Raw genomic sequence first — 24,131 nt, 5'->3', positions numbered from 1 at the left:
TGATTAAGGATTTAACAGCATCCCCAGTTTGTTCAGTGCATCCTTATCAGTGATGTGACCCAATGATCTTTTATATATAAATTCTGTGTCTGATACTAACATCTCTCACTAACACCTGAAAAAGGAGTGAGGCTCCAAAAGCTTGTGATCTCAAATAAACCTTTTGGGCTATAACCTTGTTACATGTATTTTCTGACCTTGTCCATCCCAGTCCAATGCTGGCACTTCCACATCAAGATTAATATTGAGAGTTATTTTTGTCATACGAAGAGTTAAGACATAGGTTAGACAGTGGAAGCAAAATCTCTGGAAGCATTAAAAATTATTGCCTTAAGTAGCCAAGAATAAATTTGCTCATGTTGCTCTTGAAATTGATCCCGGTCTTCTCTGGAAGAATTTAACATTATTAATGATGGAGGGTGAATAGAGCAAAAGGTTACACTTACTAACTGCAGCTGGAATGCTATTAGGCCTATAGTCTACTCCTCTTTGTATCTGCATGTTTTGGTTTAGGACTTAAGTATACAATTTAGATTAATACTCCAACTCTAATGCTGAGAAAGTGCAACATTGTAAAACACTGCTAACATTTAGATGAGACATTATACCTAGGTCTTATCTATCCCTGAGTTGGATACACAACAAACCAGGATAACATTAGAAGGAGAGTATAGAATTTTCCCATTTTCCTTGGCAACACTCATCCCCTAATTAACACTATTAAAAAGACTTAAAGTTTAAGCTTGCATTTCTTTGCTAAAACCAAGTTGCGTTGAGCTTTTGGAGAATTTGTTGCCGTGAGGTCTAGCATATTTTTTCATTGTATCTTGCCAAACCCGACTCGATAATTACCTACTATGCCCCATGACATTACTTTTCTTGGAATTTTTGGGTTCTTGTTGTGTGGAGAAAGTCTGTATAATATTCCCCAATAACAACACTCAGTATACATCCAAGTACGAGATAACGATAAGGCACTACACATTTTTCTACCTGCTGGAATCCTCACTGGGGTTGCATGTTGGCCTCTGAGGCCCAATGTTCTGAAGTCAAACCCCACTCCAGGGCTCAAGCGCACCAGTGAAATGAGGAAACTGATGGCTATCAAGAATTGAGTTTGTGATGCCCACTGGAAATACCATCTCCCAAATGAAAAGACATCCAAGGCCCTGAGTGGATATAAAAGAATCCACGGGTATTTCTTTGCAGATGAACAAGGGAGTTATTCAAATTACCTCTGTCCAGGTGTTTATTACTATTTCAATGTCGCTGAAAACACTTTTTTTGATTCCTATTGCATTGCTGTTTGTGTGAGTTTGCCATTCACAAGTTGACCGCTGTTCTAACATGACAACAGTGACTACACTTCAAGATTACTTAATTCCATGTAGCACTTTGAGATCATGGGAAGCACTATATAAATGACTCGCTAAATTCCTTCCACTCCTTCTCTTCCTTCCCTCTTTTCGTTTGCATTGTTGTGCATTAACATAGTACTTTGATAAAACGTAAAGTGAGTTGCATGTAAAATGGCCAACAAGTGTAATCCCATCACTTCCTGTGAGATGCATTAGATTAAAACATAAATAAAAACAACCATTTCTTGGTAGATTTATCCCCTTCCCCATCCCCTCTGAAGAACTGGCCATGCATAGGAACAATTCTCAGGACAGTAGGTAGCTATTGAAAAAAGAACAAGAACAAGACAGCATAGGAACAGGCCCTTTGGTCCTCTAAGCCTACGCTGCCGCATTTTGCCCTTCCGTAGTAAAACTCTCTTCACTTACAGGATCTGTATCCCTCTATCCCCGTGCTATTCATGTATTCGTCCAGGTGTTTCTTGAATGCTGCTATTATAAAGCTTCCACCACCTCTTCTGGCAGCCGTTCTAGGCACTCACCAACCTTTGTGTGAAAAATTTGCTTCACACATCTCTTTTAAACTCCACCCCTTGTGCCTTCTGGCTCCACACAAAGATTCCCTCCTTTGTCCTTGAGTGGGCCAACCCTTTCTTTCGCTATTCTCTTCCTCTTTATATATGTATAAAAAGCCTTGGGATTCTCTTTAATCCTGTTTACTGTAGACTTTTCTGACCCCTTTTAGCCCTTCTAATTCCTTCTTAGGTTTTTACCTACTTTCCTTGTAAACTTCAAGGGCTTTGTCAGTTCCCTTCCTTTTAGACCTCACCAATACTTTGTTTTCCTTTCTGACCAAAGTCATAACATCCCCAGTCATTCAAGTTTCACATAACGTGGCATACCTATCCTTCATTCCCACAGGAATGTGCCTCTCCTGAACTCTTATCAACTGTCGTATGAAATACACCCACATGTCCAATGTATATTTCCCCTCAAATGGCCACCTCCACTCAAAATTCTTCAGTTCCTGCCTCATATTTTTGTAGTTTGCCTTCCCCCAATTTAACACCATCACCCCAAGACTACTGTTTTCCCTATCCATGGGTATCCTAAAACTCATGGTATTATGGTCACTATTCCCAAAATGTTTCCCCACTGAACCTTTACTTACTTGATGGGGCTCATTTCCCAAAACCAGGTCCAGTATAACCCCTAACTCCCTAACCACCCTAACTCCCCACCTACACTCATCTTTACTGGCTCCATCCCTACCTCTTTCACCCATCTGTCTCCTCTCCACCTATCTGCTCCTTTATCCATCTTCCATCCGCCTCCTCCTCTCTCTCTATTTATTTCAGAATCCCCTTCCCCTTCCCCATTTCTGAAGAAGGGCCCTGACCCAAAATGTCAGCTTTCCTGTTCCTCTGACGCTGCTTGACCTGCTGTGTTCAAACAACTCTACACCTTGTAACCCCAGTATAACCCCTTCCCTGGTTGGACCGTTTATGTATGCCAAGAATCCCCCCCGAATGGTCCTTATAAATTCTACCCCATCCAAGCCACTAGCACATAGTTGGCCCCAGTCTATCTAGGGGATCCAGGGAGGCCTGTTGTATACCCCCAGCATTGTGATTTCACTTTTCCTATTCCTAAGCTCTACCCATGATGTATCCTGATGCTGCATTGAAAGTGACTGTTTCAAGTATTGTGAGCCTAAACAATAAGTACCTGGCCTTGGACACTTTTGTATACCAGTTATCAGTAGCCCCAGCTATCAGCCTGTGTTGTTGGAGTTTTATATAGCAGGTCTGCCAGGTACAGGTGCCACAGTACCACAGCATATTCACAGTTTTTAATGTCTGAAGATAATGACCCCAGCTCTGTCAAGTGAGGCTGCAACAGTACAACCTCTTTATATGCAATCACTCACTCTAAATTACCTTATCCTCCAGTGGGCACATGTTCTACCTCCAATGAAACAGAGACTGGCTGCCTGTCACCAGGCGAGGACAAAATAAAATTTAGATTTAACTTTGATATACATTCAGTAAAGCTTATTTGACATTATGGATGACTGAAAGGCTTGTTCAATAGAGAATTGTATTTAATTGCATATGGGTCAGTGAAGTGGAACCTTCTAGAGCTGTACAGGTTGCGCACATTGACAGATAGAGCCTAGAGCCATTGTGTTTGATGCATTATGAAATGCTCCATTGATCTCTTACCATGTTTTGTACTTTTACTGAGAGATCGCGTTTAAAGGAATGCTATAACACTTTCTCCCTTTCTGCAGGGGCTGTGTTTTTCTGTTTCTCTCCCTGCCTTAATGGGATGACAGCTCCAAAGCCCCTGGTTAATAGCATGACATCCAAATGGCAACTTGCCTTATGTGAGCCTCAATGGTACAATCAACTCCATGGTTGAATGTGGTGTTCTGTTCTGAGATTCACTTGTTTCAGAGGGAATTGCTGGACGATAATCAACGATAAGAAACCTCGCTGAACTTTGAAGTGAAGGGCAGTTGGGCCATTATAGAACCTCCCTGATTTTCATTCCCAATTGAACTGAAATTAAGCAGATTCTATAAAGAACGGGCAATTACCTTGTCAGGTTAGCACCCAGTGAAGTTGAAAATTATCCCATTTGTGTTCTTTTTCTTTGTCATGTTGCTACAAAAAGAAACTTGTGAAAGTTCTCCAAGTAGTAGCATGCTTTGCCATGGCTGCTATGGCTCTTTAACTCTTACATAGAGTCAGTCCTTCAAAGTACCAGCACACTTCTCAGTTACAGTAGTATTTGAAATATTCTCAAAGCATGAAATAAGTTCACAATTACTGTTAAGTGCAATGATTAACAGGGCAGTCTACTGCAGGAAACAGAAGCAGTTTAACCCTGATTAATGTATTTTCAAAGAAATGAAATGCTGGAATGAAAACGCAGCATAGCTCATGATTTTTACATTGCATTTTAGCAAAATTAGGGAATAGGATTTTCTTTCACCCTCCCATATTTGATGCTTACAAAACAAACGATTCACTCTGAGGAGATTTAAGGAAAAGATTTAGGGTCAAAAATAGCAAACAGAAGAAGAAAAATAGGTTAGACTTTGTTTTGGGTGCCAGTGTGAAATACATTGATTACAAAGAGTTATCTGCTGCTTTCACTTTCTCTGCATTTCTCTGATTTGTTTTATGGAAAAAAAGTGCACATTGGTGTGGTACGGAAGGAGAGTTGTACGATTGAAACATGTCATCTTTCAGATGAACTACTAAACCAGCCTCTCTACTCACTATAATAGACCTATATTATTACATGATACTATTTCAAAGATGTCAGGGGGGCTTTCACCCTGCTGTTCTAATAAACATTTATGCCGCAAATAGTATCTAAAACAGATGGTTTTCGCATTTTTAAATTTTTTATTTGCCATTTGTGGGAATGTCCATGTACAAATTTGCTGTAGTTTGCTATACTATAAAAAGTTTATGATTAAAAATACACTTTTTATTTATCAAAATAATGAATGCACATGGACTGCAGTGGTTCAAGGAGGCAGCTCACCATTACTTTCTCCAGGGCACCTAGGGTGAACAATAAATGCTGGCCCAACCAGCAATGCCCACATGCCCTGAAAGAATAAAACATAATAACTTTTCAGAGATAGCAAGAACTGCTGATGCTGGAGTCAGAGATAACACAGTGTGGAACTGGAGAAGCACAGCAGGCCAGGCAGTATCAAAGAAGCAGGAAAGTTGACATTTCAGGTCAGGACCCTTCTTGCCAAGACCTGATCATATAATTTTCTTTCACTTTTACAGGAAGTGTGTACAGAGAATGCACTGGAAATGGAACGTGGGCCTCTAGAATCAATTACTCCCACTGTGAGCCCATCTTAGAGGAGAAGGTTAGTCTGGTCTTCCTGCTATGGAATGTACTTGCTAATTGTGCCACTGCCTTTTCCTTCAGTCCATAAGTGTCTGTTTTATATTGTGAGTGGGTTCATATCCCTTATCATATCAGTCTCCATTTCACCTGCAGGCCATGCACAAACATTTAGAGAATGAGTTTTGATGCCCCGCTCCCAATCTTCAGCTATTCTACCCTCCAACTGACTGCTAACTCATAAGTTCAGTGCTGTCCTGCACCATCTGCCCCACCCAGACTTTATGTTGTCATTACAATCAGCCTCTTAACACTCCTCTGGCTGGCCGTTCCCAGCAGCTTTCACCTCATGTAGTAAAATGGCATCCAATGCCAAAAGTAGGTTGAACCAATGTTTTATCTTAAGGTCACCAATTGGCCGTGTCAGAGACAAATAAAGCAAAATATTAAGTTCATTCATGTTCTTAACGTAAAATGATGTGTCATAATAAAAATAGGAAAGCAAAAATAGACATTTAGTCTAATAAATTCATTAAATAGTTGTTCAAAACACACCATGATTTTTGGGTGACGTGGAGCTCAAGGTATCTTGAAATGTGTAACCTTTTCTCAGGTTTCTGGGCCCCCTTTGGTTGACTGGTGGAGGTTTCCAATTCAATCATGGTTGTAAGTTTAAGGGAAACATTTTATTTACTCAGGAATATTGCTTTTAGATTCGGGGGAGTGGAAGGCAACATTTCAGTCTTAAGGAGTTAGTGTGTTTTTCATTGCCCACATAAGGTGCAGAACTATGGCCATGCTAAATTGCCCATAGTGTCCAAGGATGTTTAGGCCAGGTAGGTTAGACATGGGGAAATGCAGGGGTAGTGGAATGAGACTAGGTGGGATGCTCTTCAGAGGGGTGGTGTGGACTAGTCGGGCTGAATGTCTTGTTTCCAAACTGTAAGGATTCTGTCAAAAAAAGACGAGTGAAGATTGAAAAAAGAAATCAGAGCTCATTAGAGGAACATACAAATGAATATATTGGCAAATGATGGAATGACAGGCAACCTCACATTTCAACAGCTTCACGTGGGAGGAAGGAAGCCAGAGTTAGTCTCAGGCTCTCTAAGTCACATGTCAAAAGATGTTGTTCTGTACAGCATTAGTCAGATATCATCAAGATTATTTACTGCAATTTGATGACATGAGCATTGGGAATTGCAGCAGTTTCATCAAGATATGAATGTGGCGGATTGAAGACTTAAGCCCCTTCACACCTTCCTTCTCGATAAAGGTGCTTAAGAAGCCATTGGGTTTTGATATCACAATCCTCTACCCAGCTAATCACAGTACCAGGTCTCTGACATCCCTCTCACACCACCAACAGGTCTCCAATTGCGCCTTCCCAACATCACCACAAAGCCTCTATCTGCTTCTCCCCAACTCTCTCCTCACCTGTACACTACCAGCTTCGGGTTCACCCCATTACCTAACCATGATCACTTGCTCACCTCGAGACCCCACTTGAGGTCCCCAACGCTCCCCATCTCAATGTCCCCAACCATCCCTGCCTTGATGCCCCTGATCCTCCCCATCACAATGTGCCTGATCATCCCACCTCAATGTCCCCATCCTCCCATCTCGATGTTCCAGACCCTCTCCGTCTTGATGTCCCTGACCCTCCCCCCCCCTACCAATCATCACCACCTCAAGGACCCTGACACTACCCACCTTGAGACTCCCAATCCTCCCTAATTTGATGTCCCCAACCCTCCCAACCCTGATGTCCTTGACCCCTAACACCTCAATGTCATCAACCTTCACCACCTTGAGGCACCCGATCCTCCCCACCTCAAAGCCCTCGATCCCACCCATCCTCCCTGGCAAAAAGCCACTAGTACTCCCGTCATGGGACCTCCAAATTCTGTTCTACCACCCAAACCTCTGGTTGTCAATTATTGGGATATAATGGGATTGGTGTCCTGTCTCTCGGGATAGACTCCTCCACAAGGTCAACTTCAGTCCCCACCCCCTCTATCATATTTTCCCCTTAGTGCCAATGGCACCACACCCAATTGTTTCGGTAGGTAGATGGCATCCATAAGCATTTACTTTGACATGTTCTCAGGACATGAAAGTCACTGCATGAATTCAAACCCAGTTGGGCATTTCTCAGAGACAGGATTTGAGTTGACATTTGCAATGGCTTCAGGAATACATTTCAAGGGAGAAAGAGGGACAAAAGCATGTTAAAGAAGGCTAAGGGTTGAGTCAACTGATTTTCCCTAGTTCTTAAGAATGCCGATCTGAAATTTCTTCGGTGGTTCTCCATATCTCTAAGTATATTTGCAGCATAATGTCAGACCTGGGGCCAACAGTGTAAATCATTTACACTGTTTCTGTGGATTTTATCCTGAAGTTACATAAGAAACCCTGCTAAAATCTACTGCATTATTTTTATCTTATAATTTGGCCTTGACGTGCTGTACCTATGGAATGTATAAAGGATGTTATGCATTTGGAGAAGTGGGCACATTCTATTTTTATAACCCCCCAGAAAATCTGGGGAAGCTTTTGTATTTGTAGAATTTTGTCACTGTTGAGTTACAACGTATTATTAATGCCACGCATACTTCACCACAAGGTACCATTAAGAGTAATTGATATTTCGATTATTGAGTTGCTAAAGAAAGCTTTCGCTTGGGCTTGTGACCGTCTTTAATTAGATTACACAAAGCTGATTATGTGCAAGTTTGCTGTATATTTTCCAGTGAATATTCCAGATTTTAACAACAAGACCTTGTCATTGTCACTAATTCTATTAAGTATCAAATTGTCTTGTTCGTGACAAGCTTAGCTTTGGGTCAACAAGGATCATTGGCTCAAGCTTCACTCTAGTCTAACACCTCACGGTATCACTAAGGTAAAACCACATTATTAGGTTTGCTCTTTTAAAGTTGCAACGGATGTTACACTCAAGCTGAGCTTGATATGAAAAAGAACTTGTGAAACAAATAGAGTAATATCATTCTGACTAATACTCTGCCCTGAAACAATAAGACCAAAGCGGAATAACTGGCTATTTATTCATTCAGTTGCTGTTTCCATCTCCTGATTTCTTTTGTGTGCAAAAAGTAATTCATCATGTTACTCAACAAGAGCTGTGTGATTGCATATTTCTTAGTATGTCAGGTATTTCAATTTAAATAAATGTTTGTGCTAATATGCATGCCTTCACAGAAATTGATGTAATATCATATGATTCAGTTGTCTTGCACTGTCAGTTGCCAAGAGTAAAGTAACATGCCATCTGCATCAAAACTGTGTTTACCCTGCTGTATCTGTCCTCTTACCAATTGTATTAATTCGTGAGAGATAAGGCAATAAGAAAAGCCGTCTTTGAAAAAAGGGACAGATTTCTTGGCCACTTCAGAAGGCATTAGAGACATTGTGTAATCAGAATTACATGCAAATTGGGTACATTGCAAGTCCTGTTTTCTGAACAACGTTGGTCCTATAATATCAATCTGACATCTTTCATAGTGACTGTTTATGCTTCCAGCTCATAAACTGACAAATCTATCAAATTCCATTTCACTATTTTCCAACTAATCTCTGAATTATTTGTCCTATATTGGTTGCATCTAGTGCATTGAGGGAAATTGTGAATGAAAGAAGTTTGGAATGATCTCTGATAAATTCTGGACCTCAGCTGGATTGAAGATTACATACTTTCAGCCAAATGAGACCTGACCAGAGTATAACTGAACATATTATTTACACAATATTAAGAATATAGGTGTGGATTTTCAATATGCCCCTGACTGTCAGGCTGGTGCTCATTGAAAAAGAACTTCAAACAGTTTTACATTGCAGCTGCATTACCAGATTTATGTTCAGCATATAATTATCCTTCATATGTATTGAAGGTTCAGTGGGAAAAGGTGGAAACAAATCTTATCAAAAAGCGAGATGGCATTTTTTTTCTAAAACTAATGTTTCAACAGCATCAGAAACTTAGAAAATTGAAGGGCTTCATGAATTAGAATTTGTATGCATAGCTTTAGTTTACACAATTCCATGTTGTGTGCCTAAAATTATACTATTGTTAATGGCCTGACCCAGCAATTGTGCTAAAGGAAATTGTTTATAGAAGCGTCTCAGTACTTTCCAGATAGAAACTGGATTTTAGCCTCTAACTGATTCCATTTGCTTTGTTTCCTTCAGAGAAACACATAAAGTTATCACCTAATCAGTAATGGGTTCTGGCAAGTTGGGTAGACAAAGTAAAACCAGAAGACACATCATCTGGAACAATGTGGAAATATCTTCAGAAAATAATTGCTTCACAATTTCAATAAGTGCAACACACAAAAAAAATCCATATTGACAATTTGGACTGAGGACTGATGGTAAATGATGGTAAACTGATGGTAATGAAAGAAGAGAAAAAAGCACAGCGTTTAATTTTCAGCCTCCGATTGCCTGCCCCTTCACCACCATGTTGCCTAGCCAACATCTGTCTCAGGCCTGCTACAGTGAGACTCAGCACAAGGTGGAAGTACAGCACTTCATTTTCCTCGTGGGAGCCCTACAGTCTTCAAGTCTCAGTTTAGAGTTAAATAATTTTATGGCCTGAGCACTATCCTCCATGTCCTTACCCACCCCCTACTAATGGTGCCCATTATCAGCTTTTCTGTCTTCCCAGCTTACCGTTATCCATTTCTTTGTCTCCCCAACTGTCTTTCTCTCCAGGCTTTATCTCCATCTATCACATGCTTCTTCCTTGCTCCCCCCACCTCCCAACATCATACCTTCAGCATATACACCATTGTTTCCACACTTCCATCAATTCTGAAGAAGGGTCAACAAACACAAAATGTTAACTCTGCTCTCTTTCCACAGATGCTGCCAGATCTGTTGAGTTTTTTCAGGCAATTTCTGTGTTGGGGTCAGGAATGGGGCTGGACAGTGGTGTATAAGGTCATGCTTGTGAAATGTTAAAAACAGCACTAAGCTCCACCCAATGATACGATGAGCAATATTCTCTATCTTTATCCTTCTTTGTTGGGGAACGTGTCCTGAATCTCAGGGAATTGGAATGGGAGATGGCTTAGCAATGTCATCTCACTTGCCTGTCTATTGAAAATGATAAGCCTGGGATGCGTCATGATGACATGAAATCTTGTGTTGTTATCCACTACTTTAGGATAAGTGATTTAACAGTTATGAGCCATTTGCTCAGGGAGATTTAGTTCATAACCCATTTGGCACACATGTCCCTGTAACATTGTCAGAAATGATTTCTTCAGGTACACCAAACAATGGTACTCCGTGTTACTGTCATGGATGAGCGCAAAGTATTCTTTATCTCTCGGACAATTTCAAATTTAATGAAATAATCCATGACTAAGATGCAGTTGTCTCCAACTATGAAAAATAGATCTCTCGTGGCTCTGGACCAAAGGACTTCTTTAGGTTCATTAAATTATGTGGGGTACAGATGATTATGGTAGGTTTATGGTTAACCAGGATTATGGTTAATGGTAGGTGTCTTTTCCCTATGATAGGGGATTTAAAGACTAGCGTGCATATTTTTAAGAATGAGGGGCAATTTGTTTCACACAGAGGATGGTTTGCACATGGATTGAATTTCAAAAGGAAGTGGTGGATGTGGGCACATCAACGACTTTTAAAAGAAACTCAGGTGAGTGCATGAATAGGAAATGTTTGGAGGTACATGAGGCAGGAGCAAGCAGGTGGGATTATGTTCGGCATGGACCACTGCATTGGGGCCTGTATCCATGCTAAGTGGCTCTATTACTGGTGGAACCTTGTGTAGGTGTAAAAGTTCTTTACATTGCTGTGGCTGCTGGGTCTGGCCTGCCTTGCTCATTGCTATTAATCTTGTTTTCTATTTGTCTATCCTCTGTTGTAGCTGCATCTTTGAAGATTTCTTGCAATGGTGAGCCCAGTGTTCTTCTATACTTTACACCTTGCACAGATCTTGGGGTGCAGGACTGCTTCCTCCTGGATGTATTACACCATCCTTTCTACACAGCTTCATTGCTTTCTGTCCCCTGACTACATGGTTTTCTACAACTAATGTTTGCATGTGTAGTAACAATGGTTTCAGATTTTCTGACATTTTCTAACAGAGAACCAAAGCTGTTTCAGAGATAGTAGGAAATGTAGATGCTGGAGAATCTGAGATAACGAGGTGTAGAGCTGGATGAACACAGCAGGCCAAGCAGCATCAGAGGAGCAGGAAAGCTGACATTTCAGGTCTAGACCCTTCTTCCAAAAGACAAGACCCTTCTTCAGAAAAGGGTCTTTCTGAAGAAGGGTCTAGACCCAAAATGTCAGCTTTCCTGCTGCTCTGATGGGCTTGGCCTGCTGTGTTCATGCAACTCAACACCCTGTTTACTAAAGTTGTATCAGAGATAATGGGAACTACAGATGCTGGAGAATCCAAGATAAAAAAGTGTGAAGTTGGATGAACACAGCAGGCCAAACAGCATCTCAGGAGCACAAAAGCTGATGTTTCAGGCCTACACCCTTCATCAGAGAGGGGGATGGGGTGAGCGTTCTGGAATAAATAGGGAGAGAGGGGGAGGTGGACCAAAGATGGAGAGAAAAGAAGATAGGTGGAGAGGAGAGTATAGGTGGGGAGGTAGGGAGGGGATAGGTCAGTCCAAGGAAGACGGACAGGTCAAGGCGGTGGGATGAGGTTAGTAGGGAGGAAATGGAGGTGCGGCTTGGGGTGGGAGGAAGGGATGGGTGAGAGGAAGAACAGGTTAGGGAGGCACAGACAGGCTGGACTGGTTTTGGGATGCAGTGGGGGGAGGGAATGAGCTGGGCTGGTTGTGTGATGCAGTTGGGGGGAGGGGACGAACTGGGCTGGTTTTGGGATGCGGTGGGGGAAGGGGAGATTTTGAAGCTGGTGAAGTCCACATTGATACCATTGGGCTGCAGGCCCCAAACCCCACTTCTTCCTCCGTTACATTGATGACTGTATCGGCGCCACCTCTTGCTCCCCGGAGAAGCTCAAACAGTTCATCCACTTCACCAACACCTTTCACTCCAACTTCAAGTTCACCTGGGCCATCTCCAATACATCCCTCACCTTCCTGGACCTCTCATTCTCCATCTTAGGCAACCAGCTTGTAACTGATGTCCATTTCAAGCCCACCGACTCCCATAGCTACCTAGAATACGCTTCCTCCCTCCCACCCTCCTGCAAAAATTCCATCCCCTATTCCCAATTCCTCCGCCTCCACCGCATCTGCTCCCAGGATGAGGCATTCCACTCCCGCACATCCCAGATGTCCAAGTTCTTCAAGGACCGCAACTTTCCCCCCAAAGTGGTCGAGAACGCCCTTGAGTGCGTCTCCCGCATTTCCTGCAACACATCCCTCACACCCGGCCCCCGCCACAACCGCCCAAAGAGGATCCCCCTCGTTCTCACACACCACCCCACCAACCTCCGGATACAACGTATCATCCTCCGACACTTCCGCCATCTACAATCCGACCCCACCACCCAAGACATTTTTCCATCTCCACCCTTGCCTGCTCTCTGTGACTCCCTTGTTCGCTCCACACTGCCCTCCAACCCCACCACACCTGGCACCTTCCCCTGCAACTGCAGGAAGTGCTACACTTGACCCCACACCTCCTCCGTCAGCCCCATCTGAGGCCCCAAGATGACTTTCCATATTAAGCAGAGGTTCACCTGCACATCTGCCAATGTGGTATACTGTAACCATTGTACCCGGTGTGGCTTCCTCTACATTGGGGAAACCAAGCGGAGGCTTGGGGACCGCTTTGCAGAACACCTCCGCTCGGTTCGCAATAAACAACTGCACCTCCCAGTCGCAAACCATTTCAACTCCCCCTCCCATTCTTCAGATGACATGTCCACCATGGGCCTCCTGCAGTGCCACAATGATGCCACCCGAAGGTTGCAGGAACAGCAACTCATATTCCTCTTGGGAGCCCTGCAGCCCAATGGTATCAATGTGGACTTCACCAGCTTCAAAATCTCCCCTTCCCCCACCGCATCCCAAAACCAGCCCAGTTCATCCCCTCCCCCCACTGCATTACCCAACCAGCCCAGCTCATCCTCTCCCCCCACTGCATCCCAAAACCAGCCCAGCCTGTCTCAGAGATAATGGGAACTGCAGATGCTGGAGAATTCCAAGATAATAAAATGTGAGGCTGGATGAACACAGCAGGCCAAGCAGCATCTCAGGAGCACAAAAGCTGACGTTTCGGGCCTAGACCCTTCATCAGAGAGGGGGATGGGGAGAGGGAACTGGAATAAATAGGGAGAGAGGGGGAGGCGGACCAAAGATGGAGAGAAAAGAAGATAGGTGGAGAGAGTGTAGGTGGGGAGGTAGGGAGGGGATAGGTCGGTCCAGGGAAGACGGACAGGTCAAGGAGGTGGGATGAGGTTAGTAGGTAGGAGATGGAGGTGCGGTGTGGGGTGGGAGGAAGGGGTGGGTAAGAGGAAGAACAGGTTAGGGAAGCAGAGACAGGTTTTAATTGTTGACCTCTAGGAAGCTCTCCTTAGTGAGTGTACTGTCATCAAGTGAAGTGTCAGTAAATGGATAATAAAGTGTGAAGCTGGATGAACACAGCAGGCCAGGTACTACCTACTAACCTCATCCCACCTCCTTGACCTGTCCGTCTTCCCTGGACCGACCTATCCCCTCCCTACCTCCCCACCTACACTCTCTCCACCTATCTTCTTTTCTCTCCATCTTCGGTCCGCCTCCCCCTCTCTCCCTATTTATTCCAGTTCCCTCTCCCCATCCCCCTCTCTGATGAAGGGTCAAGGCCCGAAACGTCAGCTTTTGTGCTCCTGAGATGCTGCTTGGCCTGCTGTGTTCATCCAGCCTCACATTTTATTATCCAGCCTGTCTCTGCCTCCCTAACCTGTTCTTCCTCTCACCCATCCCTTCCTCTCACCCCAACCGCACCTCCATCTCCTACCTACTAACCTCATCCCACCTCCTTGACCTGTCCGTCTTCCCTGGACTGACCTATCCCCTCCCTACCTCCCCACCTATACTCTCCTCTCCACCTATCTTCTTTTCTCTCCATCTTCGGTCTGCCTCCCCCTCTCTCCCTATTTATTCCAGAACCCTCTCCCCATCCCCCTCTCTGATGAAGGGTGTAGGCCCGAAACTTCAGCTTTTGTGCTCCTGAGATGCTGCTAGGCCTGCTGTGTTCATCCAGCTTCACACTTTATTATCCTGTTTACTGAAGTTGTTTTCTTTCTTTTCATCCCGTAAGGGGGTTTTTGTAACAATTCAGTAGGTGATGAGACAATCACTAACTTCACTTTTCACTTTGACAATTCAAACTCTGAAAAATTATATTCATTGTCCTTATTACAGCATCAATTGATAAATTAATCTGTTGTTTCTTGTGGATTTTGCCTATTGGTTATCAATTTTAAACAATTTTAAAGTTGCAACTTACATGCAGTGGTGTTCTATGATTTTTCTATATCTGTGAGATCTTTCTAATCATCTTCAGATGGGCCAAATCTCTCTGAGCAAATGGTTCATACAGTTAAATCACTTATCCTGAAGTGTTGGATAACCAAAACAAGATTTCAAGTCATCGTGAAACACTCCAGGTTTACCATGTTGAATCTTACATGCAGTGGTGTTCTATGACTTCCGTATCTCTGTGGGATCTTTCTGGTCATCTTCAGATAAGCCTGAGATATTGACTTTGTGTAACCCCTCATTATCAACTGGATAATTATCTTCACTGAATGTTTCACTGCTGCTTACTTTATGAAGCATAGCTGCTTTGTTTGCAAAGATATAAATTTGGATAGTAGATCCTTGGCTTTCCAGTTCATGGAATCCATACAGTCTGGAAGCAGAACATTCAGTCCAATGAATCCACAACTTTCCCATGGCTAATCCAATCCTTGTACATCCCTGACACTGTAGACAATGTAGCATGGCCGATCGACCTAACCTGCTCACCTTTGGGCTGTGGGAGGAAACCTGAGCACCCGGAGGAACCCCACGCAGACGTGGGGAGAATGTGCAAACTTCACACAGACAGTTGCCCAAGGGTAGAGTTGAGCTCTGGTCCCTGATGCTGTGAGGCTGCAGTGCTAACCACTGAGCCACTGTGCCGTGGGGAATTTCAGTACTGTACTTACTGTTCCTTTCTATTTTTGGCTTGAAATTTGCTTTAGGGTTTGTTCTGCTGGCCTTAGACTGTTCCTGAATGCAGCCCACACTTTTTTTTGCAGTTTAAATTTAGGTCCCTTTTTTTGTTAGTTCAGGCTGGGACCACTCAAATTTGAAGTATCCTTTGGATAGAGTGGGTGTGAATCAGTTGGTTGCCTATGTGAACTTGTCCAACTAGAAGTACTCACAATTTGTGAGGAAATCTTTCTTCCTTTGGTTCTGTGGGAACTTCTAAGTTGCTGTGATATATTGTTCGCTGTCTCTCGCTCAGCTTGTAAAGCTGCTTTCTTGTTTTCTGTGTTTTCTAAGGAATAAAAAATCCCAGACGCACGTAATAATGTTGTTCTGTTATCTAAAAGTAACACAAGTGAAGTACATGGATTCCATTTACTTGAATCTCTCTGGTGGGGTATTGGGTTTATTTTCATGTTGTCCTCCTAAAGGTTCCTCACTCCAAAGATGAGGATAAAACATGAGGGAGCAGAAATAATGAGATGGAGACAAAGCTGTGGGAGCCTCAGAAAATGTATCGGAAATGTAAAAAAAGAAATATGCTGAAACATCGGGATTAAATAATTTATGTTACACAAAGGAAAGTGACAGTGAAGCAATTTAAGAATTGTATCCTCAGTTGGACTACTTTAAGCTTCAAATCAGGCAACACTTCAGAGATTGTTCTAATAGATTTTTTTAATGCTTCATTTTTCGTCCAACCTATTCACAAATCTGACACCTACAAGCAGATTTAGTGTACACCCGTGGCTCTACATTTGATTACCTACTTGAGTGAGTTTTTCATTATAATGAAGCAAATCAGAAAAGACAGTATTAAATTTTTATCATGTCTCCTTAGCTCGGCCTGAATAGTACATCTGAGCTTTGGTTGTTACTTCCGCTATTGCAGCTTTATATCCAAAATTATAAGACTGGTTGCATGTCATAAAGACTTTATCGACTGTTAAGCACTTTGAGAAATCATGAGTTTACAATGGATACGATATAAAGGCAGGCTACTTCTTTTGTAAAATATAAAATTTAAACCATGGAGCTACTACTGGACTCTGTAGAGGAGTAGTCAAGTTTCAGATTGGTGCAATTAGGTGGATGTGACAAATGGCCCATTTGTACATTGTACCTCGTCAATGCAACACACATTTTTGCATTAAGGTATAGACTTAATAAATAACTAGTATGGGGTATGAAGAAAATATTGGGAGATTATAATTCAAAAGATAAATTTCTGCAGTAACCACAAATTGTTGGACTAATGTTAATGGCTCACAAGTTAGTTTCAGATCCTTTGGGCAGAATTTTCAACCTGTTTCCAGTGATATGAACAATAGCAGCTTGACAAAATGCAACAAAAATGGAAAAATCAGATTGTTGACCTTGAGAACAAAGTTCCCAATTTTCCCCTTAATGCGTAAACAGTGAATTCAAATCTCACTAATAAGCGGTGCCCATCTTCTTTCCCTAGTTTTCCATCCCATTGTTAACTGAACCCATCTCTTCTCAGCAACTTTCAATTCTCCTTTCCTTTTCAGATCAAACTTGACACCAAACCCTGACATGAAAGCCAAAACAATTACCTCTCGTTTCTTGCTCCTCTGGACCTTCACCTATGTGTCTTTATAACATAATCTGTGCATGTTCTATGGACACTATCTTCATCCACCCTTCACCCAAACAAGTCAGCTTCAGCAAGCTACCAACCTTTCCACATCACCATGCCTGCTGTCAGTCTAACTCACCCATCACTTAAGGACTTCATTTCAGAGCAGGGGGGTGCCTATGACTTTCATGCTTCTGCCAGTTTATTTTATGTGCAGAAACATGTGTGTATAACCATATGCATCTACACAAGATGCATCTTATGGCTCTTAGCTACATTTCTGAGTGATCCCGCAGTGTGCATTTATTTGGAGTATGCCACACTCTGTGGAATGCGTTGCTTTTTAGTGAAGAGGATATAGAGATGCTTGTCACTGTTCAGTGGACTGAACACTCAAATAGGTGGACGTATTACTGTATGCTGCTGTGCTACAACATTGTCACAACTACAGCATATGCCAAAGCCTGACGTGGCAAACACAAAGGAAGATCCCTTGTTTTGAGGAAGTTCTGAAAAGATCTCAGTTCTGAGGAAGGGTCACCAGACCCTCTGAAATGGCCTAGCAAGCCATTCATTTGTATTAACCCAATGAATTCTCAACAAAGAAATGATGAACTACGTAGCATCAACCTAGGCACCAAACACGACAATGGCGGAAACAGCCCTGTCAAACCTGCAAAGTCCTCCTTAAGAACAGCTAGGAGTTAGTGCCAAATGTAGAGAGCTGTCTTGCAGAGTAGTCAAGCAACAGCCTGACACAGTCATTCTCATAGCACCACACCTTACAGGCAATGCCCCAGACAGTGCCATCACCATCCCTGGGTATGTTCTGTCCCACTGGCAGAATGGACTCAGCAGAGTTGGCAGCACAGTGGCCTCCTCCAGTGGTATACCAGCCTTCAGCCAATTTAGATCACTCCAAGTGATATCAAAAACTATTTGGAAACACTGGATACTGCAAAAGCTGTGGGCCCTGACAAAATTCTGGCAATAGTACTGAAGACTTGTGCTCCAGCACTTGCTGCTCCTCTGGCTAAGCTGTTCCAGTACAGTTACAACACTGGCGTCTACTCAACAATGTGATATTGTCCTGCGCAGAAAAAGCTGGGCAGAGCCAACCCTGCCAATTGGTGCCCATCAGCCTACTCTCGATCATTAGTAATGTGATGGAAGGTGTCATCAACAGTGCTATCAAGCAGTAACTGCACAGTTATAACCTACTCAATGACACCCAGTTTGGTTTCTGCCAGGATCACTCAGCTATGAAATTCATTATGGCCTTAGCTCAAGCGTAGCCTGAAAAACTGAATTCCAGAAGTGAGGTGAGAATGATAGCCCCCGATATGAAGGACGCATTGAACCAGGTGTGGCATCAAGGAGCTCCAGCAAAATTGAAATCAATGGGTATTGGGGAAAACTCTTCGCTGGATGGAGTCATACATGAAACAAAGGAAGACAGTTGTGTTTGTTGGAGGTCAGTCATCTCAGCTCCAAGACCCACCTCTGTGGGTTTCCCTCACGGTAGTGTTCCCGGCCCAACCATCTTCAGCTGCTTCGTCAATGACCTTCCCTCTATCATATGGCCAGAAATAGGGATGTTCGCCAATGATAGTGGCTGTTGCTGGTCACCTTTGTCCTTCGTCTCCAAGTTCCAAGCCATGGAAGCATAAGGAGCACCATCCTAATTCCATGTAGAAAGCATCCTCTACATTGTACAAGGCAGCGTGAACAAATACCTTAATTAGATCATTCCCTATTTTCTTTACTCAGACACAAACTTAATGGGTGCAACCTGCTCCACCATCATCTCCAACACTAGCTCCAAGTCAGTATAACCCTTTGTGATGTGTGATATTCAGACTTGCTCTAGATGCTAGAATTTTATATAACTAGCATAATTTCAATACCTTTATTTCAACAAATTTGAAATAAAGGCAAAAGTTCCAACATTATTTAGATTATTTTTGTACTTATTTGTGGCTTCCAGTGATCTCTGTAAATGTACCCATAAAATTCTGCTTTTCCAGCGTTCTTTGCATTTTACCATTCAGAAAATACTCCGATTCATCTTTCTTTGTTCTTCTGAATGATTTCACACAGCTCCCTCATTGAACTCCATTTCCCACAGTTTAGCCTGCTATTTAATTTATCAATCATCTTTTGTGATGTTCTGCTCTAACCCACACTTGCTACTGTGCCACTTTACTGTTCTTGTTGGATTGAGTTTCCACATAATTGCTGCCCTGCCAAAATGGGAGTTCCGGTGCAGGCCACTGCTTTTGGGATTATGAAAAAAATTAAGTTCTCAAAGAAATGGCAACAGGTTATTTTTGTGAAGCGTGGAAAAATACTCCTACTTTTGATGTCCTTCTCATCTTGGTAGACTGAACAAAGTATCTATAGCACAACCTCTGCTCAGTACATCGTAAAAATAGTTTAGGGATTCATTAGTAACACCAGGATTTAAGGATATTCCTAATGTTGCCATCTGAGTCAGGTAGCAATGAGGAAGTGATTTGAGGCTTAAAAAGCCAGCATTAAGCCCAACCTTTTATTTTGTTTCAATTGAAAATATCCTCACATAATCCTTACCAAGTGCTCATTTCCAAACCTAACCATTTTATGGAAAGACATAGCATTTGCAAAGTCTTAGAATAACCAGAGATATCCAAGCAATGTTGGCTGTTGCTTATATTTGCCCTAAATATCTGAAACATACAGGTCCTTGTACAACATTCACAAATTGAATATTTTCTATTTTGGACTTAAATAGAGGAAGCAGGCTTTTAAATATTTACCACATCGCCCATGAATAAATTTACAGTAGACACAGTTCATTTATCACTTCACAGTCCAGCTCAAATAAAGAATGACAGAATAAGTCTCAACATGAAAAGAATTCATTCTGACAAACATTACAAAGATGTTTCAAATTGCTTTTGATTTGGATCAGCCCAAGGATGTGATTGAACTTGTCCCAACTGCACTTGAGGGGCTTCCTGAAATACGAAGATAAAAGTGTGTTTCTTATCCATAAGGTCTGGCTATTTTTAGCGCTGCATATTGCTGGGAGACTTCTAACTGAATCTGAATTCAGCTAAATTTTTTTTGGTTTAAAAAAGGACTTTTTAGTTTGGGAAGATGATGTCATTTGGTTTTTTGCTTGAATTAAGTTCAATCTAACAGGATCAATAATCCTCTTGCAGCAATGTTAAATCAAAATATGAGATGGTTTAAATATAAAATTAATGTTATAAATTGATATTCCCACAGCACTGTTCACGTTTGGGAATGTGCATTTGAATGTAATGATTGGATGGAAAGGACAATCAGTACAAAGTATGCTTTCACGTAAGGGGATGAGTTGCTCCAAAACTACAAGTTAACAAATATACATCTCAAATTCTTAGTGGATGAAATTCATAGCATAAAGTCACATATAATTCAGCATAAAATGGCTTATAATAAATAGCGTCTTTTTGAATAGCCGTAGGATGGCTGATGTGAGAAATGGGAATACCTCATTAGTGCAATAGGAAAGGCTGATTTCAGAAATTGAAGTAGAGAGGCTCAAGTAAGAGGGTTTTTTTTAAAATGTGACGTCAAAGATGCACTACACTGTGGCTCATTGATAGCCTCTGAATCAAAAGACTGAAGTCCCACTACAGAGTCTGAAGGACATTGACACACCAGTGTGTTATTGAAGGAATGCTACGATATTAGTCTCTTGCATAAGATGTCAAACTATACAGTCATTATGTCATTGGCTGCTACAAAGCGTGTAACTTGACCATGCAGCACTTTACAACATTCTGAAGTTGTGAAAGACACTGCACAAAATTTTCTAGATTGGTTTAGGAGTGTTCATTGTTTACATTCAAAACAGAGAATACGCAGTTTTATTGGATTGACAGCCACATGTCAATAAACACAATAAAAGGTGAATCAAGAGATAAAATAGTTCAAGAAGAAATGACTCATAAATGTAGTTCACATTGCTGTCTTTGTTAGCTCACACTTTGTGTTCACTTTCCTTCTCGATGGACCTGTTTCCATGGAGGCAGAAGAATATGATTAGTCTGTTACCAACTAGTTTGACATTGTGTTGGCCTAGTATTCAAATCACCAATTCTGTAATGTAGTAACAGAAAAAAACAAGCATTTATGTAAAAGCAAAACACTGTGAAAACTGGAAATCTGAGATAAAAACAGAAAATGCTGGAGAAACTCCGAAGATCTGGCAATTTCTGTGTAGAGAGGAACAGGATGAATGGGCAGAATTTTTATGGCATGCCAGAATCAGAAACAGAGCTCAAAAATTCCAGTGCCGAGTGACTTGCACATTCCTGAATAGATTAGCAGCACTGACTGTTCTAAGAGAGGCAGGATTACTCTATCACCCTTGATCCTATCACCTAAAATGAAGGATAGCCACTGAGACTTATTAGGACTCTTGTCAAGGATAGATAAAGGGCAACTATCTGCCTTTACCTGCAGAGGCTAAGTAGGAGAAGGTGTTCAAGGCATCAGTGGATGAGGTAGGTCTTAAGAATGCACTCCCTTCCAGTGCTGGATCCGTCAACCAGGGACTGAATGCCTTTGAATGAATCCCATCCCTAGCGATTCCATGTGTATACACACTAAGGTCTATTTATCACGCTCCTTACCAAGGTAAATGCCCTGCTTATTTCTGGGTTAATATCATCAAAAGGCATTCCCAACATGGAATCGTGGATTCTTTTCATTTTATTTGATCTTTCAGAATATTCCTAGGATGGTAACATCTTATTGAAGAACCCTCTCAGCTACTTCCCATTTAGTGTAGCCTGCTGTGTCTCTGAAGCTGGAAGACTTGTGTTTGCTGTTTTAGCTTCTCTCCATGTCAATTAAGGAGGCAGCCTGGTAAAAATGCACCCTTGCTCACTCCCCAGACAACCCCTGGGGAGGCTTAGAGCCCAGATATAGCCCTGATTTTTGTTTGCCACCCCTGCAGCAGATCTTTGGCCCACTGTTTAGATTGATTGCATCATTACATTCTAGTTCATCCATCCAGAAGAAACTGATGACTGTTGAATTGAAGCATGCATTTTTCTTTCATAACTTGATGAATTTTTCCCTCAAATGTCTGCCCATATATGCATTCCTCATGGAGTTGACGCTTCGTGTGAAGATTATCTCCCAGATACAGGGTCTCATTCTGTCTTTTATTAGATTGAATTTCTGCTGCCTTGGGCATCCTCTGCACCTACTCTGTGGCTGTAACACTGTATTCTTCACTCTGTTCTGACGCTTTTTGTGTGGTACAATCTGCTGTAGAGCGCATAAAACAATACTTATATTTCGATACATCTGACAATAATATGTCAAACTCAAACTCAACTTAGGTATCTTTCCTCCATGTTTAACATGCCTTAGGCTCTGTTCTACTAGCTTCAAATCCTAAAGTTTTCCCATTATGATCTCTGTTCTTGACCTGTGATCGCTGCTCAGAACATCTTCAGTCAGTCTGTTACGTGGAACTGCTCTCTGCTATATCAACAGAAAACTACTCTTATGTTTGTTTTAGTCTAATTAATCTGCTGTTTCTCTGTATCTTTCGCAACTAAATAAAGTGAATAGCAAAGGTCTTTTCCCTTGGGTAGGGGAGTTCAAAATTAGTGAGCATTTTTTTTAAGGTGAGAGGGGAAAGATTTGAAGGGACCTGAGGGGTAACATTTTCACACAGAGGGTGGATTGTATGTGGAATGAACTGCTAGAGGAAGTGATAGATGTAGGTATGGTTGCGTCATATAAAAGGCATTTCAAGAGGTACATGAATAGCAAGGGTTTTGAGGGAAAGGGCGAAATGCAGGCAAAAGGGACGAGTTAGTTTGGGGAATTTGGTCTGCATGGTCGAGTGGACTGTACAGTTTGTTTGTATGACTCTGTGACCCTATGATACATTTTGGGAGGTCAAATGTAAGAGGAGAGTAAACAGTAAATGCAGGATCCTTAGGATCATTGACATAGAGAGGAATCTTGGGGTGTAAGTCCATAGCTCCCTGAAAGTGTCAACACAAGCAAATAAGGTGCTAAAGAAGGCATGCTTGTCTTCACTGTTTGGAGTATTGGGTATATAAGTTGGCGAGTCCTTTTTCCAGGGTAGTAATGCCAAACACTCGGGGATATAGCTTTAAAGTTAGAGGGGAAATATTAAAGAAGATGTATGAAGCAAGTTTTTACACAGAAGATAGTAGGTGCTTGGAACATGCTGCCAGGGGAGATGTAGAAGTAGATATGTTTGCAGTACTTAAAATGTATTTAGACTGAACAGGCAGAGAATAAAGGGATGCGGATCATGTGCAAGTAGATGGAATTAGTTTCACTCCTCATAGGTTTCAGAGGTAATTATCAGTCATCACTGGGTCAAGCCCATTAATCTGGCTAGGGCTTCAACCTCATTTATAGTGAAGTCTTTGACTGTCCCTAAAAAAAATTAATTTGGGGAGGCCATAGTGCTTGTGTTTCAGTAGGGGCATTAAGACTCTGGAGCAATAAAGTCACTGAGCCATCCATCACTGAATGTAATTACCACATGATGGGCAGTGTGTGAGAAAGCACCAGAAGGAAACCTGGTAAAAACCCTATACTCCTTTAAAGACACAGTGAGCACAAGATAAATTATCTTTAGCTCTTGTAACTATAAATCAGAGCTTGTATACCTATGATTACGATGTATAACAGTATTTAGTATTGATTGTAGTAAACAGTGGCAGTTTGAAGTTGAAGCCTAAAGACAGTCCTTGACCTTGACTTTTCCTTGTCTTGTCTATAAAGAACCCAGACTCAGTTTGGTATTAAATCACAGAATCAAAGGTTGATGTTTCCTTTTTGGAATATCTAGCGCAAGTAATTATTCCAAAGAATTACCTCGCTAAGTTTCAAAACTTTTGGTGTCTTTTTCAACTATCTCCTAAAATAATATTGTGATCTACTTCTTAGCCTCAGCTCTAATTGGCTTCCCTTCATTATTTTCTCTTCCTCTGGATACAATATAGTAAAGGGAATTCTCCCTTTACTCGAAGACTGTCTGCT

At 41.9% G+C, this 24,131-nt stretch overlaps 1 protein-coding gene across 2 annotated transcripts in view; it reads left to right on the top strand.

Annotated features, from left to right (window-relative positions):
• LOC125452094 (corticotropin-releasing factor receptor 2) overlaps positions 1-24,131 on the top strand; it is a 228,547-nt gene that overhangs the window by 137,799 nt on the left and 66,617 nt on the right. For both annotated transcript variants that reach the window (XM_048530088.2, XM_048530089.2), the window contains one exon: positions 5,177-5,262. In XM_048530088.2, coding sequence (XP_048386045.1) covers positions 5,177-5,262 — 86 coding nt within the window. The remainder of the gene's footprint in view (positions 1-5,176; positions 5,263-24,131) is intronic.

Source organism: Stegostoma tigrinum, chromosome 5, assembly GCF_030684315.1.
Source record: "Stegostoma tigrinum isolate sSteTig4 chromosome 5, sSteTig4.hap1, whole genome shotgun sequence".
Lineage (NCBI taxonomy): Eukaryota > Metazoa > Chordata > Chondrichthyes > Orectolobiformes > Stegostomatidae > Stegostoma > Stegostoma tigrinum.
Note: the sequence above shows the minus strand (reverse complement) of the source record. Positions and strands in the feature narration are given on the sequence as shown.